Consider the following 16,233-nt stretch of genomic DNA (forward strand, 5'->3'; position numbering starts at 1 on the left):
TCAGACCAGTAGATACAGGATACCCGAATTACGATGGAGATGTTATATGCTATATCTTCGTCACAAGTACACCTCAATCTGCAATATTCACAGTCCCACTTCCATCGGCCCTCGCAGAACTGTTTGACGGAATCTGGCTATTAACAAGAAGTCCTTCTTGAAAAGCCATCATGGGAAGACGTTTCTGAGTCGATGGACTTACCGTCTCCCTGACCTCGTTACCGGGGATACAGGATATAGTTGCCCTGCACCACAAGAACGAAAGATCAGGAACCAGCTCCTGACGTTTCGCATTCGCGTTTCCTGCGATCAGATGGTCTGGAGTACGCTACCAACCGTCGCATCGCGCTACAAGACATGGTCGGGCGTACTGCGCTGACCTACATGTACTGCGATCGATACTGTCACTTGAAGATGGACGTGGGACTTGAACGTTCAGAAGTCAACTCTTAAATCCACCCACAAGTCAAGGCTGCCGACTCTTCCCCTCGGCCAATTTCGCATCAATCTCGACACAGCCCCCATCATGAAACGATCCCATTCCTCATCGACCAGCAAAAGGTAGACACACCGTATGGGGGACTTCGATAGATGTTGTTTTCAGCATCGCAGTATTCTACGACACGTTGGAGCTAAGGATGTGAGTCGGTGCTCAAGACCGCCGACAAGGCGCAAGGTGATGAGGCCGATCTCTTTCACTAACGCCGCGGTTACAACGCTGGGGATTTCTTGCCCTTGCCTTTCCTTATCGATAACATCCTGTTGTTCTGCGTCATCAAGAACAACCGTGTGACGGAAGGCTTCAACAACCCCATTTTGAATGCTGGGAGCATATATATACACATATAGATATCCTTTCGGCACTCCAGTCGGCAATGCCCCAAGCACCAAGGCAGTCACAATCAGTGAAATAGCAATACGAAGCGCCTTTTTCGGCTTCCTTTTGCACCCACGCAACGCAAACAATGTCCCAGACACAACATTGGTACCATAACCTGTGCTGTGGAAGAAAGGAAAGGCGGCCCATATATATATATATATGCCAAATATTTGCCTTCTTCCACCACGACGTTCGTCTGAGGGGTCGCGGAAAGATAGCACGACTCCCTGGAGGCGAGGCCAAGCAGATAAAACTTGTCGTCCAACACGATGGTGGGCGAGTTCCTGCCACTAATTTCAGGAAATAGGATGTCTTTGACATCCTGGACCACAAAGGTGACGGTCCTAGTACCCGGTATCGGGTCCAGTGGGTTAGTTACTCGCAGAACCATGTCACCTAGGAGCCTCTGTAGAGGCATGACAACTTTCATGTCGAGATCAACAACACCAGAGTACTCTAACCCTGTTGTATCTGACTGGCACAAGGAAAACTGTCATCGACTTTACTTTATCCCCCTGGTTGCAATACCTCCTTACCAATATTATTGCCATTGTCATGCGTATTTACCATTCAACAAAGTATTCGAAAGAATGAAGTTCGGACCTATACGTTGCCCTTCTGGTTATGAGCCCGGCCCAGGTGGTGTTTTATCTACAAAAGCGGGAAATTGCAATTCCATCATGGTATTCTTCTGGCACACCTCGTTCTATATCATTTGCAACAACAAGCTGTGTTCGACTCATGCCTGTTCTTTTCGTACCAATGTTGTGCACCTCGAGTTTCACTGTTTGCAGCATGATAGCTGACAAACAACGCCGCCATCACGGTTCGAACAAGAATTGTTATCTATACATATGAATCTCGGCTGGCCTGCCGTCCAGGGACATCTCTGATGACTATTACAGAGAGCGTTGTCATCACCCCCACCTTGAGCGTTATATATAGACCCGAACAAGGAGCGTGGGTCATGTTATGATGATGACCACATTATCAACGCATTTACTGTGTCAGGCTCTTGCGCGAAAGATCTAGAAATGGAGATTCGCAAGCCCAGTCTTCACCCCGCTGTTTCCACCGGGAAGCTTTGCCCATCTTCTTCCATCGCCCTGGTGGTGTTATATATTAGTAATCGTCGCGCTTCCTGAAAAAGAAAGGCATGAACGTGGTCCTCCATACTCTTCAGGTACTGTTTATCAGCCAGTAGCAACTGGCACGACAGCTAACACAGCGTTCTTTAGACCAACGGAGACCTGGTCTGGAAGTGTTCTCGGGTTTGAACTCTATGAGGTGATGCACCGGAAGACCAAGTTATGAGTGGCACCCATGTCAATATCAGCTTCGTACACGCACCACAGGACGGTCCGATGGCTGGGGCTTGTTGTGTAGAGCTACAGAACTTCTGTTCATTGCCTGAGAACAAACATACGACCTTGCTTTCCGGCTCAACTAACGCTGTCACACTTCAAGTTACCATGAGGTCAAGACGAAGATCAAGACATGCGTCGTTTCTTCCACTTCTGGGCCAACTTCATTGCATGCACCTATAGACGATATTATACTATCGACCTACCGTCTTATGATACATGGAGAATTAGAGCATCGGTTCCTGTCATTAGACGATGAAGAGCACCGTATGGACTCCTCTCCCCCTTTCAGACGGCGTACCTGTTCGGTACTACTACAACGAGTGTAAATGCCGCTATCGCAAGATTCGCTGGTGCGGCACCACAAAGTCAACAATACTGTCGCAACCCGGCTTCAGTCTGGCCTCGGCGCTGAGCAGTACATCAGCTTCCCTCCGGACGACGTCGTCGAAGCAGCAGCTACAACGAGATGTGTGGGAGAATTCCCAAGAATGTGCTCGCTTCCGACACATATGTTGAGTCTGAAGGATTGCCCGAAGCTGGCATGGGGGCGTAAGGACAAAAGCAAAGCCACCCGACTGCAGGGCGACAGGCAATGCGATTTGGAAAGCAATGTCGCCATCAGATCGCGACGGCATCATGGGCCCTTATGACATCTGGGATGACGATAACCACGTAGCGTTCCCGAAGAAGGAGTCATCTGTTGCCCCAAAGGTTGACAGTTGGCCTACCCCATCTGGTGAAGCGATATTATCTCCAGTATATCCAGCGGACTCGGTCACTCAGGTTCTTGCCCCCTCTGCTGTCATTAGCGACATCATCCTCCTACTAGCCCGGCTGCACCACAGGTCCACCGCTACACAAATCTAGGCACAAACCTAAATTCAATAGGTTGCCTACGCATCTCTCACTTCGCCACCAGATCCAGCGGATTATCGCTTACTACCTAGACTAGGAGATCAGCGTATAAATGTCAGGGGTATCTCTAAACAGCAAGGCTAGGATAAGTTTTTCTCTTCAAAGTATCATCAATAGCAACCTCCAGTAGGTCAAATCTCAGTAAGGTTAGGTGTGCAAGTTGCATTAGCCACTAAACTCTAATAATACATAAATTACAGCAGCTGCCAAGCTATACGCAAGGCAACTTCTTCCTCCTTTAACTTCAAACAACCTAACACAATAAGCTGCTCGTCAGTTAGTTAGTCAGTTAAGACTTTGTTATCCAACGTACCACGCTCTTAGTTAGTTAATCAACCCCGGTTCCCTACCCTTTACTGCACATTGCTAACTGTCACAGCTTGCCCTTCTAACACAATATCGGCTGCAGCAAGAAGGAGCCTAACTAACCCTCCTTATTATACTGAATTCACCGACAATCTATTGTACAGCAACATAGAAGATGCCCTCCGGAACTGCAAAGACGTTGCTAAGCTCAAGCAACTACGGACCGAAGCAAGACACCTTGAAAAGACCCTCCCGAGCTGGGATTTCAAGGAGATCAGCGTATGTCGCCTCCAGATCTAGCAGATCGCCTACAGATCCGACAGCTGACCTACAACTCAAGAACTCCACCTACACGTCCTACAGTCCCCTACGGATTCAACAAGGTTACAATGCATTCATCAAATTACCTGACACTTTACCCTAAAGTAGCGATGGTATATGCGTATACAGGATCTCCTTCAGCTTCAAGCCCTGGATATCATCTCCTAAGAGTAAAACCTGAGATGGAAGCAGGCGGTACTCAAACAACCCTCCTCGCGCTCAACTTGAGGGTACAGTGGCCACAGCGACAACGGCATCACAGTCAGCGACCCGATGACCTTCGCGACATATTCTTGACTTTGAAGGAAGAGTCCATCGCCAAACTGCAATCTGCTTCACAAAGTCCATTATATATACGAAATGCACGATCGTTAGACTCTGCTATAGCTAGTCCTCCATGACGTATGACTGCTTCGAAAGGACTTAACACACGCAGAGGACCGATCACATCCTTAGACGGGGACCTCCACAAGTTTTTGTCGACATACGCTGTGCTTCAGAACATCAAGGACGATGTTAAACATCGTCAGAGCCACGATCATAAGCTTCAGGAACTCATTGCTGACGTCACAATTACAAACTAAGCGGCTATACGTTCCACATCTTTGGTTTGCTGGACCAAATCCAGGTTCGAGAGGTTGAGTATCATGATGATGAACCCATCAATCCTCCTCTTATCGAGATGGCCATTTTGGCCACAACTGCGGTCCGCATCACGAGACTGAGCCGTATAACCTCGCGTGAGGCAAGTTGAACTACATTTCAACTGAGGATATCCCAAAGATTCTCAAAACGCGACTGGAACAGGGTTTAAGCCTACGGAATTTAACGAAGCGCGAGATGGACGAGAACATCCCGAGAAACATCATGTCCCTGACCTGGGCCCCGGAGCTGGAAATGTGTACGCTAGAACGATTTGGTCTTGATTAGGTCTTACGGGCAAGATTCATATCCCGCGAGCGCGACGTGGCAAAGGCACGCTTGTCAGGAATGATAATTATCAACCCTGCCATGAGGCGGATCAGCCTTGCAAGCGCGGTCATGGCAAAAAGAAGTGCGACGCATGCACGACAGTCGAGGAGAAACGCAACTGCCCATAACCTGTCGCTATCTGTCAACAAAACCACGATCGATTTGGACACAGCAATTCATCTATTGACAATGATGCTGCTGAGCAAACAGTCTGCGCTGTTTCTAATGTGATATATATATATATATACCTACGGCTCAAGGGTCAGATCGACGCTTCGTGTTTGGTTATCCCATTTACTTGTAAGGAACACGTGTGTCCCTAAGAACGCACTGGCTCCATCCCAAGTGTCGACTGCATCAGCGGGAAAGGGATAGGAAAGACTGATCCCAAAGAACGAGACTCATATCCCCTCAAACGATTACTTCATCTACACCTGTCTATATATATAAGGCTTGCTCTTCTAAGCCCAGAAAGATCCAGAAAAGCAACTAGCGGGTATCATTGCCGTTGAATCTGGATCTTTTTAACATCTAACTTCTATATACCTACATGCAGATGCCCGAATGGTAATCAATTCGGATGCAATACAGCCTTGGCATTCCAGCTGCTTCATTACATGCGATCAAGGACCATCATTTCGCTGCTTTGCACATCCATGAAGACGGGCGATACCTTTGCCCTTTCAGCACAGATTTCATGGTTCGCGGTTGTTTGGAAACCTTTCGCGTACTTGGCGATGGTAATCACCACATCGCATATATACAGCAGAGGCAGGGGATTCTTATGACTTATCCTATGTCTCACGAATGCAGAATCGCCGGATAGAGAACGGAAGGATTGAGTCTTCATTGTGAAGCCTTTCGCCGTCGAACATATACATATATACGAATGCTCCTATGAAGACCTTCCAGTTAATACTCCCAGGACGATACTCATGAAGCAGAATGGTCCGTTCGGTCGACATCATGAAGAAATGGCATAAGAGCCGGTTCTGTGTCGCGCTCCCATTCGGACAATATTCTCATATGCACAACAATGGACAACATAAGCGACATGTCGTACTTGCGGCAAAGCTCAGCCCCTTTGACCAAGAGCTCTTTAAGCCTTGATCTACGGGCAGGAGGCTCCTGCGACTCCATTTAATCATGATGGTGGGCAGTCGACGTCGAAGTCCGGCGACACTGCCCTCGTCCTAATGGGTTGATCCGAAGGTCGCTGAGGCTCGCCACTCAGCAACCTAGCTGACCTTGCCTCGTAATGAAGACACAGGACTTGCTCCACATGTCATTCCCTTTTTCAACATCATGGTTTGTTCAAGACCAAGACAAGCCAACACCGTCAGCATAGAGCATGCGACAGTTCACCAACTCAATATGACATGAGAACCATTCCTATTGTTAAGCAGATATCTGCTTTACGATAGCAGGCCGAAGAGCTACTATATACTATTGCAATGAGCGGCGCTTCCAGTAGGAGGCAAATCGCTTTGATACCTATCCTTTTAACGGCGATGAGAGTCATCGTCGGTGCGTTTTGCAATACGCTAGCAATCATGGAAGCCAACTTACCAGTGTGAACGCGCTTTTGGGAAGTCTTCGAGCCCATGGCTTGTCTCTACAAGCTCTACTAAGCGGTGCGAATCGCAAGATCAATTCTGGAAACAAGCCAGGGAGCAATATACTTGTTGTCATGGACTCAATTCACAAGACTCCAACTCCAGCGGTTATAAGTGCACGCATTTGACACTGCATAACGTCTGCGCAGGATGCGATGCTCGCTCCCGTTCGAGTCGTTGTCACTGTTGCTACACACGCGTATGCATCGACTGCGGAGAAGTTTGATCGAGGAGGAGCTGATGCGCGGTATGTTTACGGGTTCACAATAAGGGCCTGCCAAAACCTCGCTGCAAGGTATGCGGTGAAAGGCCCTGTGGGGAAAAACACACAAGGCCATCGTCAATGGCGTCTATGGACCAAAAGTTCGGCATGTCCCTTACTACCACTACATCCAGACTTCCTAATACGCCAACCATCATAAAGCACCAAGGTTGAACTAGTAACCGCAATTCTATCTGAGCATCCAGCTGATCATAGTTACCTGATCCCGGTTTCCTTACCCTATACGAGTTCGTCTTCATCACATACCCTATACCAGTATGGTGTCGAACTGTTCCCGGTCTGCAGATGCACCAAAATTGACAGGATGCCAGATCTTGGAGACAGAATCAAAATTTTCGAAAAAGGGCTCAAGTGCTGTCAAAACGATTGATGCGCCGATCAGTAAGGTTCGAATTTCCCACACCGATGCCTCGAAGCCCCAACACGGTTCTAGCGCTCCACAAGTTCCACACCCCTGGCTTGTTCTTTGCGTAAGTCTTTTCTCACCACGACAGTTACATTCATGGGATGTCATGCTAACGCGTTGTAGCTATTCTAAACGTTCAACATGCCGACGGCTGGACCTGTGATATGTCTCAGTGCATCTGGTTATACTGAGGTTAAAGGCTCTGATCACTTGATACCTTGTCAAGGAACAGATTTCAAGCTTTGCGACTAGATGTTTTCTGAAGTTTGAGCTATTCCTCATGCACACATCTGTCGGTCTCTGATATTCCCTTGTCCTACCAGCGTTTGTCGTTGCAGGCCATCGAAACAGGACGTGAACCCAACGAGAAATGGGTGCGAAGCCCACTTGGAGATAGACGACAAATCGGGTTGCCTTCACTGTACACCCAATACACCCATAACCTACCTATACACTCGATTAGACGCTGCGACAACTTCCCCCAACTCAAGCAGGCTGAAGTCATCCTTCAATTGGAGCGAGCTATATATATTATCATCACTGAGTCTGGCTTCGTTCCCTGACTCGTACCCGCCGAATCGGCTGGACGCATCGACAAGTGGCTCCCTGAATAGGATGCGCCCCAGAACCACTATGTAAAACGCGAAACATTCCTCGTCGAGGACCTTGTCGTGGCTGTCGCGTCTCAACCAGCTCGTGCTGCAGTTGTAACCCGTGTGCCTGTTAGAATTGAAGAACCAACTGCCTCTCAGCACGGTTCTGATGCTCACTCTTGGATTGGATTACATCCCGCTGCATACCCAACCAACGCTCAAGAACACACTTATCCGTCGAGCGGCGCGTGCGGGTAAAAATGGATTTCATCAACACAATATGGTGATGTCCTTGATCTGCGAAGTATGCTTTGTTTAACGCGACTATAACTGTTGTGCTGTCCAACACCACCCTCCAAGTATTGATGAAGATGGCCTTGGTCACGTTATCCTGATCATGGCTTGCATTATCTTCATCACCACGCTGGACACAATGCTTCAGTGAACCCGGAATGCCCGAAGAGTTCCTCAACCTTCACGGAAGGAGACCGGCCACTACGAACTGGTCGCATCTATGGAAAAGCGAAGGGAAGAGGCGAAGAAGAAATGTCGTGACTGCGACCGACCTCGGCAAGAAGGGAGCAACATGTTGTAACTGTCCACAGCAGTACACAGGAGGCTGTATTAAGGTATATTGCAATGCTCCGACTTACAAAAACACCCCGAGATGCCGGCAGTTCCATAACAAGTATCTCCAAGCGCAGTATCGTGAGAGACTGCCGAAAAAGAAGTGCCTGGACTGCGACCAGCTGCCTTACAAGAACAAAAAAAGCTATAAGGCATGCTACGCGAAGAAGAAAGAGGAGAATCGTTTGAGAACTAACCCGAGGAAGAGGGAGGCCAAGAGATCATGCACAACTCTATCATGCTGGTCACCAGGTCATTCCGCGAAGAGACCCCAGGAGAAACGAAGGTTGGAATCTGAGCGTCACATTTGCGCTAAGCTATCATCTTCATCTCCCCTAGCCAGCAAGCTAGTGCCCCTCGCAAACCTCAGCACTGCGCGACTTTGGCGACCAACTTGTTTTGGAAGTGATGGGTGATCACAAGGCTTCCGATTTCACAAGTATATATGTTAGGGCTTGTTCTTTACCAATGCGTCCGGTAGCCTTAGGCAGCTCATCCCAGCGCAGCACTGTCGACGACATCAGCGCATGGAGGTCTGCTTACTGCGCAAACGACACCAAGAGTCCTTCAGAGTGGAATCACGCCCATGGGGCAATGAATTCGACTTCGGGCCTTTTATATAGAGTCAGATTTGGGGTCAAGGTTTGCCTGTTTCCTTCCTGCTTCAACATCTCGCCGATTAGCATATATATCCGATTCGGACTTATGCTTCACTTTTGCTGGGCTTGGTTGAGGATGAAGCCTCTTTGCACAGACTGGAAGCCGATGCAACACCTTGCTGTCATTGAACAGTCGACATTTACTATCATCATTGTCGCATGGGGGTGTTCGGGAAGCACAGGAAGCTGAAAACATTTCCTACCACCAAAGCGGTTGAAGTGCGCTACAATAGCATAAGAAGCATGCTGTCGGCAATGCTGAGTGACAAATGGACTCAAGGACCACAAAGGGTGAGCCTCGGGGAACCTCCAGGTCTTGGTAAGGCCCTTTCGGCCTTGTCTATGATCGCTCGTGCCTCACACGACGGAACAGGCCCGTCGATCATCGTTGCACATGCGGGTCGGGCTGTTGGACTTCGTCTTCCAGAGCACCCAACTGCAATCTATAAGTGCAACCTCTTCCTTCCTCCAACCTCGGTGTTTCCCCAAACAGTGACTATATATATTCACCCCGGAGGTTCCAGCGACTTCACTGTTGAGGACCGCGCGAAACTCAACGCCGATGACTGGGCCTGGCGAACTGCCATCCTCGTCATTCAATGTGGACCCTGGTGGAAAACCGCGTGGGAGGTCCGGACAAGAGTACATGGCGAACTACCTGACTAACCGACGAGTGAATTTGTGTACGAGATTAGGGGCCAGGATTGTCCCGTGGAAACGCACAATGAAGGCAACTTGCCACTACCGAAGACTATATATTCAAGTTCACGTCTCGTGCTCCTCACAGGAGCCTCTCACGAGCGCTCTACGTCTCAATGTTTATATTGACGTGTGCTGGACTGTCCCTTATGGCCCTCAACAGAGCGTACCCAAACCTCCGTCGTGAGCCTCATGAACCTGGACTGAGAGATGCCCATAATACTTCCTATATAGTGTTGAGAAATAAGCTAGGGTTCTAGTACTGGTCGCGCCGGGTTCTCACCATCGAAGAGAATTGCGTAAAGCTCTTCAGAAGCTCCCTGAAGTTGGAAGCAGCGTCGAGCAGGATCACGAAACTAGCGGCACTAAGGCAACCCTCATAATACATTGAAGCACACAAGATTCCATTCTATCTTCAAAGACAATGGGACCGTTAGGAAGCAGACAGCAGAATCCACTGTGCTCTCGCTCCACATCCCAACACTATCTACCTTTCCCATAGCGACAGGCACACTGCCATTTGTTGCCAGGAGGACGGAAATGTCCAAAACCTGGCCTTGTCTTTCTCCCTGTGCAGTTTCGAAGGATTTGACTTCTCTATATATACTAAATCTTCACACCCATGCTACTCGCGCAAGAAAGACCTGTTTGCATCCCTCGATATATGACATGAAGGCGCGGGCGTGTCTGTACTGCGCGATTAATGTCTACCAGATCAACCTCAAAAAGGCTGCAAGGGCGTTTCGTCGCACCAGCACGAAGCTCAACCACGGGCGAGTATGCAGTGCTACAAATGGTGGGATACCAACAAGAATATCGAAATGGAGAACCATATCAGAGACTTCCGATTCAATCCCGAAAGATAATCCCATTGACCCAGGACTAGCTCACAAGCGGGACAATTAACCCTGTCCTAGGATACAACAAATCTGCAGGTCAACACGGTATGAGAGAAACCCCGCAAGCATCGCTCATAAGACGCTGTTATTCAAGTGTTGATTCTCATCTTGCAACCGCTGGAGCATACATGTCGAGCCCCGATCGTCATCAACCATCTGCTGAGGCCCAGACCTCAAGGTTCAGTCGACGAGCGCAAGATACCACTTCCCTCAATGAAGTGGGCAATTGGGCCGACTTCCAGCTCAAAGACCGGTATCGCTAGAGTATAAACTACGGTCGTGAGTCTGAGGCATTATATATTGACGCGAGCGAATGCAGCATTCCGAGATATCTTGAATCAATTCGAGCCATAGTATATTATACTAAATGGCCCAGGTCCGACATCCGAAATCCATGAGGAAGGCCCAGGACTGTCGGTGGCGTTTGCCTTGAGAAAAGGGGCAAGTGGGGAGAAAGCCCTTAATCGATACTTATATATGTTCATTTGTTCGAGTCCCCTGTCCCGTCCACCGTTTCGGTCGTTCCTATTCCATGGGCGGAAGCAATAATATTCCGACGAGACCTCTCGCGGCCCGATATGCGGCTGACGACTGCCACCATACCTTCAGGGCTGGGGAGTCCGATGTTCTAACGAGGCTCAATACCATGCATCGCTTCTTGCAGACGCAGTGAGACCTCTCAGATGTCAATGGCCAGGGATGGTGTCACGAGTGGTTCATCGACTACCATGCGGTCCCCGAAGCGGTAGAAATGTACCCATTTTGACTCCTTCGTGGAAAGTATCCTTCGGCTGCAGGAAGTCGACTACAATGTTCGACGTTCTGGCCGTGCTGTATTCGGAAGATTATCTCCATGCGATTGACGAACTGGAGAGCTTGGTGGTGAGGCTTTCCCCCAACTCTCAACAACGGACCCAGCCTTTTCAGACCGCCGTGGCAACGTCAATTCGACCGCAATTTTAGTCACAGTTACCTACGACTCTGATGAAGCTGGATAGCCAATCTGACCATCAAATGCACCGATCGAAGTTCCTGAGCAACTGTGGCAACGAGAACATCGACGGCAGCGAGGACGTGGTAGTCACTCGTTACCAGGAGCGAGAGAAAAGACGAGAGTCCGAGCGCTATTACAGAAGACGCGATGATATATAAACATCTGGGGCAAGATTGAATGGGAACAGTACGGACAGCTTGCACCCTCAACGGTCACAAGCGGCGAAAAGTCGGAGATCTGCCGGAAACTCGAACCCTATAAGGCATACTCCCGCTTGGAGCGATACGGCTCTGAGTAGACCTCGCCAACCCAAAGGAACAGAAGCTAGATGGAAGTTCACTCAGCTGGAACTTTCCCCGCATTTGCTCCAGAACACAACGTCTGGGTGGGATGTCGTTGTCGAGATATTGAAGCGAAGCGTGGGCCGACAGGCTCTGGCCAGATTGATCTGCCACTCGCTATATATAAACCGCTCAGCTTACCACGAAGTAAGTTCACATTCTTTGGCTTCGCAATGTGTCTGCTACCCTTACTGATTATGTAGTAGGAGCCACAATCGCATGTGTTCCGTGGTGGCAATCGCACGCTTTAGGTGCGGCATGCTTGAACTTGAAGCACTCTTCAGACACTTCCGACAGCAATGAAGATACCCACCACATGACCGTCGACCGTTGCTCTTGCCAACCCGCATCCTACCGGATCCGATACGGAGACGTCATGTATCTTCGTCCTGAACGGTATGTTTCTGGTTGGGGGGATTGGGATACGTACCGTCCAAGTCAGATCATACTCTTTGCGGCGAAAATCTTGGCGCATCAAGATAGAGGGTCTGAAACAAAGCCTTGAAACAGCCTCGAGCCGTTGGGCGATAACCTCATTCACATGATTGGTGAATCCTTCCCCGAAGCAACGCCGTCTACAGCGAAGCGATCACTACATAGACCAACACAATGTCGACGGCTTCAGATATTGCGCAAGTCTTCCTCAAAGATGAGGGAGATGTTTACTATCTGTCCGCCGTCAAGAAAACAGTGATTTATATACAATCGACGAATGTGGCCACAGTTTGATGGGTGGTGTTGGCGTTTGTTGCGGTTTCGCCGTCTGAGAATCGCGCACTACCTTGGAAGTATATTGGGAGGGTAGAAGCCACCGGCCCGAAAATATGTTCCTGGTATCAAAAGATTCCTCCGCCCATCCGGAAGGGCGTACAACTAGGCTCAGGTTGGACAGCAACTCGAAGTTCCGAGTCAATAAGCACGACGACTTTCAGAACAAGTTCGACTGGAGGCAATGCACCATTTATTATATGACGATGTCATGCGGTATGATCACATCGCAACAACGCTCCACAACTCCTGTGTAGAAAATTGGCTGGACGAAGGCCTGGAACTATAAAGAGTATTGCACGAGGTCGAAATCGAGTGCAACACAAAACTGACTTGGAGATCCCCGTATCGAAGATTACTTTGTCCCTATTATATACTCGACTGAAGAGGGCATTTGAGACAACTCCCTACTCCCCTTTGTACACCCCTCGCTAGGTTACCATGTCGTCTTCTGCTTCGGCTGTGATCCGTGATCGAATTCGTCTTTTGCAAGTTTGCTGTGAGGTCGGGAAGACTTCAACCACCGGAAGTTGCAGGTCACACGGAACCATATCAGTTCTATCCACGATGAGACCGCGTGCGCGTCTCTGATTAGCCGGTTGAAACTAGCCAGTGAAGGAAATCTAACGGATGAGCGCAATGAGATTCGCATGAAATGGTTCATGGCGGAGGAACAGGCGACGCTGGAGTGTCTTGCATTAAGATGAGACAAGCCAGATGTTCAACAATCGTGTCATGGGATCGACCGAAACTGTGGAAGCAGTTTGACAGATACTCTTTCTTCTTTTACACAAAGAACAACTATAAACCCTACTCAGCGACCAAAGAACCTCCCCCATACCCGCGTCTTTGCGACAGGACTTTCGCCTGGGAGACATTCAGGGTTTGATGCGACTTGAGCGCTACGATTCGGATTGGTGAGCTGCGACAACGGATTCCCCATTCGGCCAGAGCTGCCATTCTGGCTTTGGTAGGGAGCTGGCTACTCCTAACCACTAGACCATCAGATACGGACTCAGCCATCTATGCTCTTGAGCACCACCGACTCAGAGACACCTTGTTACTAGAACGCTTACTAGAACTGGGGGAAGTCAGAGAAGCCTTGCGGATACAGTAGGCTTGGACTGGAACAGCACCCACAAAAGGATGAAGACTTTCGCGAGAGCCCAATCTTTGGGGTATAAGACGGTTTCAGACGTGAGTATCAACCTTTCCAATGTCCATAGATCTACTGACATTTTTTTTTACAGCTCCAGGAACTCAAGCCCGTCAGCAGTTTAGTTTACTACTTAACCCCACTATGGACGTGGGACCGCGAAGCATCCTGGAATGTCGCCAGGTAAAACACAAGCTTCAGCGGATGAAAGCCAGTCAACAACCCACATACAGTGTATGAAAATGACCGAGGGCATCCGAACATGCCGTCCATACAAGTACCTTAGCAGCAAGAAGGTAGTTGACACCCAACCCTGGCAAATTGGAGGTCGAGAAGCCTATGAAGCCCCCCCAACACATAAACCAAATGAATAAACCAAATGAAATTTTATGGTCCAGTGACACTGGCAATCTCCATGGGCCTGTGGCTCCAGGTACCATTCAATAACCTTGGTGTTGACGATGATGAAGATTTCACGGATATCACTACTGGAAGGAGCTTCATTCGACAATTATATATATCGGCCTACGCAGAGTCCAAATGAATTGCGGGAAAACCACACAACTCAAATCCGAGTCGCCGACCGTATCTTGGACTTGGCCGCGGCAACCGAGAACAATTGATCCTCGACTATTGGAAGGAGAAGGCCATCGAGGAAAACTCCGACAAGCCGGTTAACAACAGCTGAGATTACCAAAAAGAAGTTACTGGGCTTTGCAAATACCACCTCTAGGACATCGTCAGCTACAAACAGCCTAAGAAGGGGGAGTGGGGGGTAATGCTGCATGTCATACACCAGGGCTACTCTCCCGAGGAGGTTGATCTCAAGTCGCTCGATGCCGCCTTCTCTATGCGCTGTTAGAGACGACGATCCTGATGAATCCAGCCAGTCGAATGAAACATGCATGGCAGGATCGATAGGGTACAGCTCATCGAATCCAAACACCGTCCGAAGCCAGATTCGCTGCCATTGAGAGATCACATCCATCAGACAACCTTGAACCCTATCTGACAACTTGAAACTTCAATCCACAACAAAAAGATCGGGGGTTGGGCGGACGAGAAGAACGCCGAACGAGGGCGCAGAGCAAAGAACAAAGCAACTCGATTGGAAGGGAAGCGAAACTATCATGCTCGCTTGGCACAATTACGACCAACGTCGCTTCCACAACCGATGCTTGGCGCGGCTGTTCTCCTACATCTCCTACATTCGTCCAGAGGATGCAACAGCCACAGCCTGCTGCTTGGCTTGACTTCTCACCTTCTTATGGGATGCCCGTTTCAAGGTGTACCCGTCTTACGGATATGAGCACGACGATGATACCGACGATCAGGAGGATGCGGAGTACCCAACCTACCACGGACCTTTCAATCACGATGACGGTTGGAGCAAGGTTAGGGTTTATTTCCTTGAATTTCCTTAGTCATGATCTGATCCGATTCGACATCAATGAAGCGGCCTCCACCTATGCAGGATCAAGTGGCGAAGCGATCGGGGCCAGGTATACTCGGTACAGAATGGGATCATAAGACCCGATCCTGACAATTGCCGCTCGGCCTATAGCTGCTATCGAAGAAGAGACCTCTTTCGGTGACCTTGGGAAGCGGGCTTCGCCTTTCTTGATACAAGAGTTTATAGAGTATATTGCGGGGACAGTGTCCCGGGACCGGCAGCACAGGAGCCAAGCAAGGTTCAGCAACATTTTGGTCAAGTCTTCAAGTGGTCGACGACGCCGATTGAAGGTATCCTTAACCCAACGCCAGGTGCTACGCTGTGGAAAAGACTATATCGACATCGGGTTGGCGCTGGTCTACAACAACATGAAGAAAAGGCCAACGATTCACCGATCAGCTTTCAGAAAAGAATATATACGACCATTGCGGTGAGAAATTACGGTCTATTGTCGAGTTGAGAATGGCGAATACCATCCTCTCTCACCCGGGCAACTACCACCGAATGGCAAGTACCTTCAATTGTTCGCCTCATCCACCCCTTTAGTTAAGACTCCTCAGCTGACTTATACCTACATAGATCATGGGCGTGTCTTTTCATGTGCACCTGCCAGGTTTCTTGTGAGGAGCCAGGAGAACTTAAACGCCATCCGAGCAAGGCCGAGAAGAATCCAGCTGGTCTTCCCTCCCAACGTTCCGAACTTGATTTGGATCTCTCGAGAGCATCGTGAAGAAGCTCAATTGCTCCTGTGTATCGCCAATCATCCTACCAAGTCGCTCATGAGCTGCATACTATATATATACTAGATAAAGCAGATCTGGGAACCACGTGTTCCTCCACCTCACTCCGCTGAGGTGTGATGGATGGGTATCATTTGCCTGTCTTCTCTTCCATGATCAGGGAGTTGTACTAAAGTCAATATCCTAACACGAGCCTTGGCGGACACAAATAACTCGAACGGACTCAACACGTCCCTTC

The 16,233-nt window shown here is 49.1% G+C and overlaps 3 protein-coding genes across 3 annotated transcripts; 2 read left to right on the forward strand and 1 right to left on the reverse strand.

The window, feature by feature from the left end:
• Positions 1 to 2,583: 2,583 nt before the first annotated feature.
• On the forward strand, positions 2,584 to 4,373 carry B0J16DRAFT_392620 (uncharacterized protein; the record flags this gene model as incomplete). Its single annotated transcript, XM_046132009.1, has 3 exons — positions 2,584 to 3,092; positions 3,809 to 4,159; positions 4,226 to 4,373. The coding sequence occupies exons 1-3, from the start codon at positions 2,857 to 2,859 to the stop codon at positions 4,371 to 4,373; spliced, it is 735 nt and encodes a 244-aa protein (XP_045990462.1). The 5' UTR covers positions 2,584 to 2,856.
• Positions 4,374 to 11,865: 7,492 nt separating this feature from the next.
• B0J16DRAFT_367850 (uncharacterized protein) lies at positions 11,866 to 14,137 on the forward strand (the record flags this gene model as incomplete). Its single annotated transcript, XM_046130162.1, has 5 exons — positions 11,866 to 12,025; positions 12,085 to 12,274; positions 13,465 to 13,563; positions 13,738 to 13,843; positions 13,897 to 14,137. 5 exons carry the CDS (start codon positions 11,866 to 11,868, stop codon positions 13,987 to 13,989), a joined length of 648 nt encoding a protein of 215 aa, XP_045990463.1. The 3' UTR covers positions 13,990 to 14,137.
• A 940-nt stretch (positions 14,138 to 15,077) lies between these two features.
• Positions 15,078 to 15,547, reverse strand: B0J16DRAFT_331195 (uncharacterized protein). The gene has a single exon (XM_046126546.1). It carries the CDS (start codon positions 15,503 to 15,505, stop codon positions 15,269 to 15,271), a length of 237 nt encoding a protein of 78 aa, XP_045990464.1. The 5' UTR covers positions 15,506 to 15,547; the 3' UTR covers positions 15,078 to 15,268.
• Positions 15,548 to 16,233: the final 686 nt, after the last annotated feature.

Source organism: Fusarium flagelliforme (assembly GCF_020744385.1).
Source record: "Fusarium flagelliforme strain FIESC 12 MPI-CAGE-AA-0113 chromosome Unknown B0J16scaffold_1, whole genome shotgun sequence".
NCBI classification, from domain to species: Eukaryota; Fungi; Ascomycota; class Sordariomycetes; order Hypocreales; family Nectriaceae; genus Fusarium; species Fusarium flagelliforme.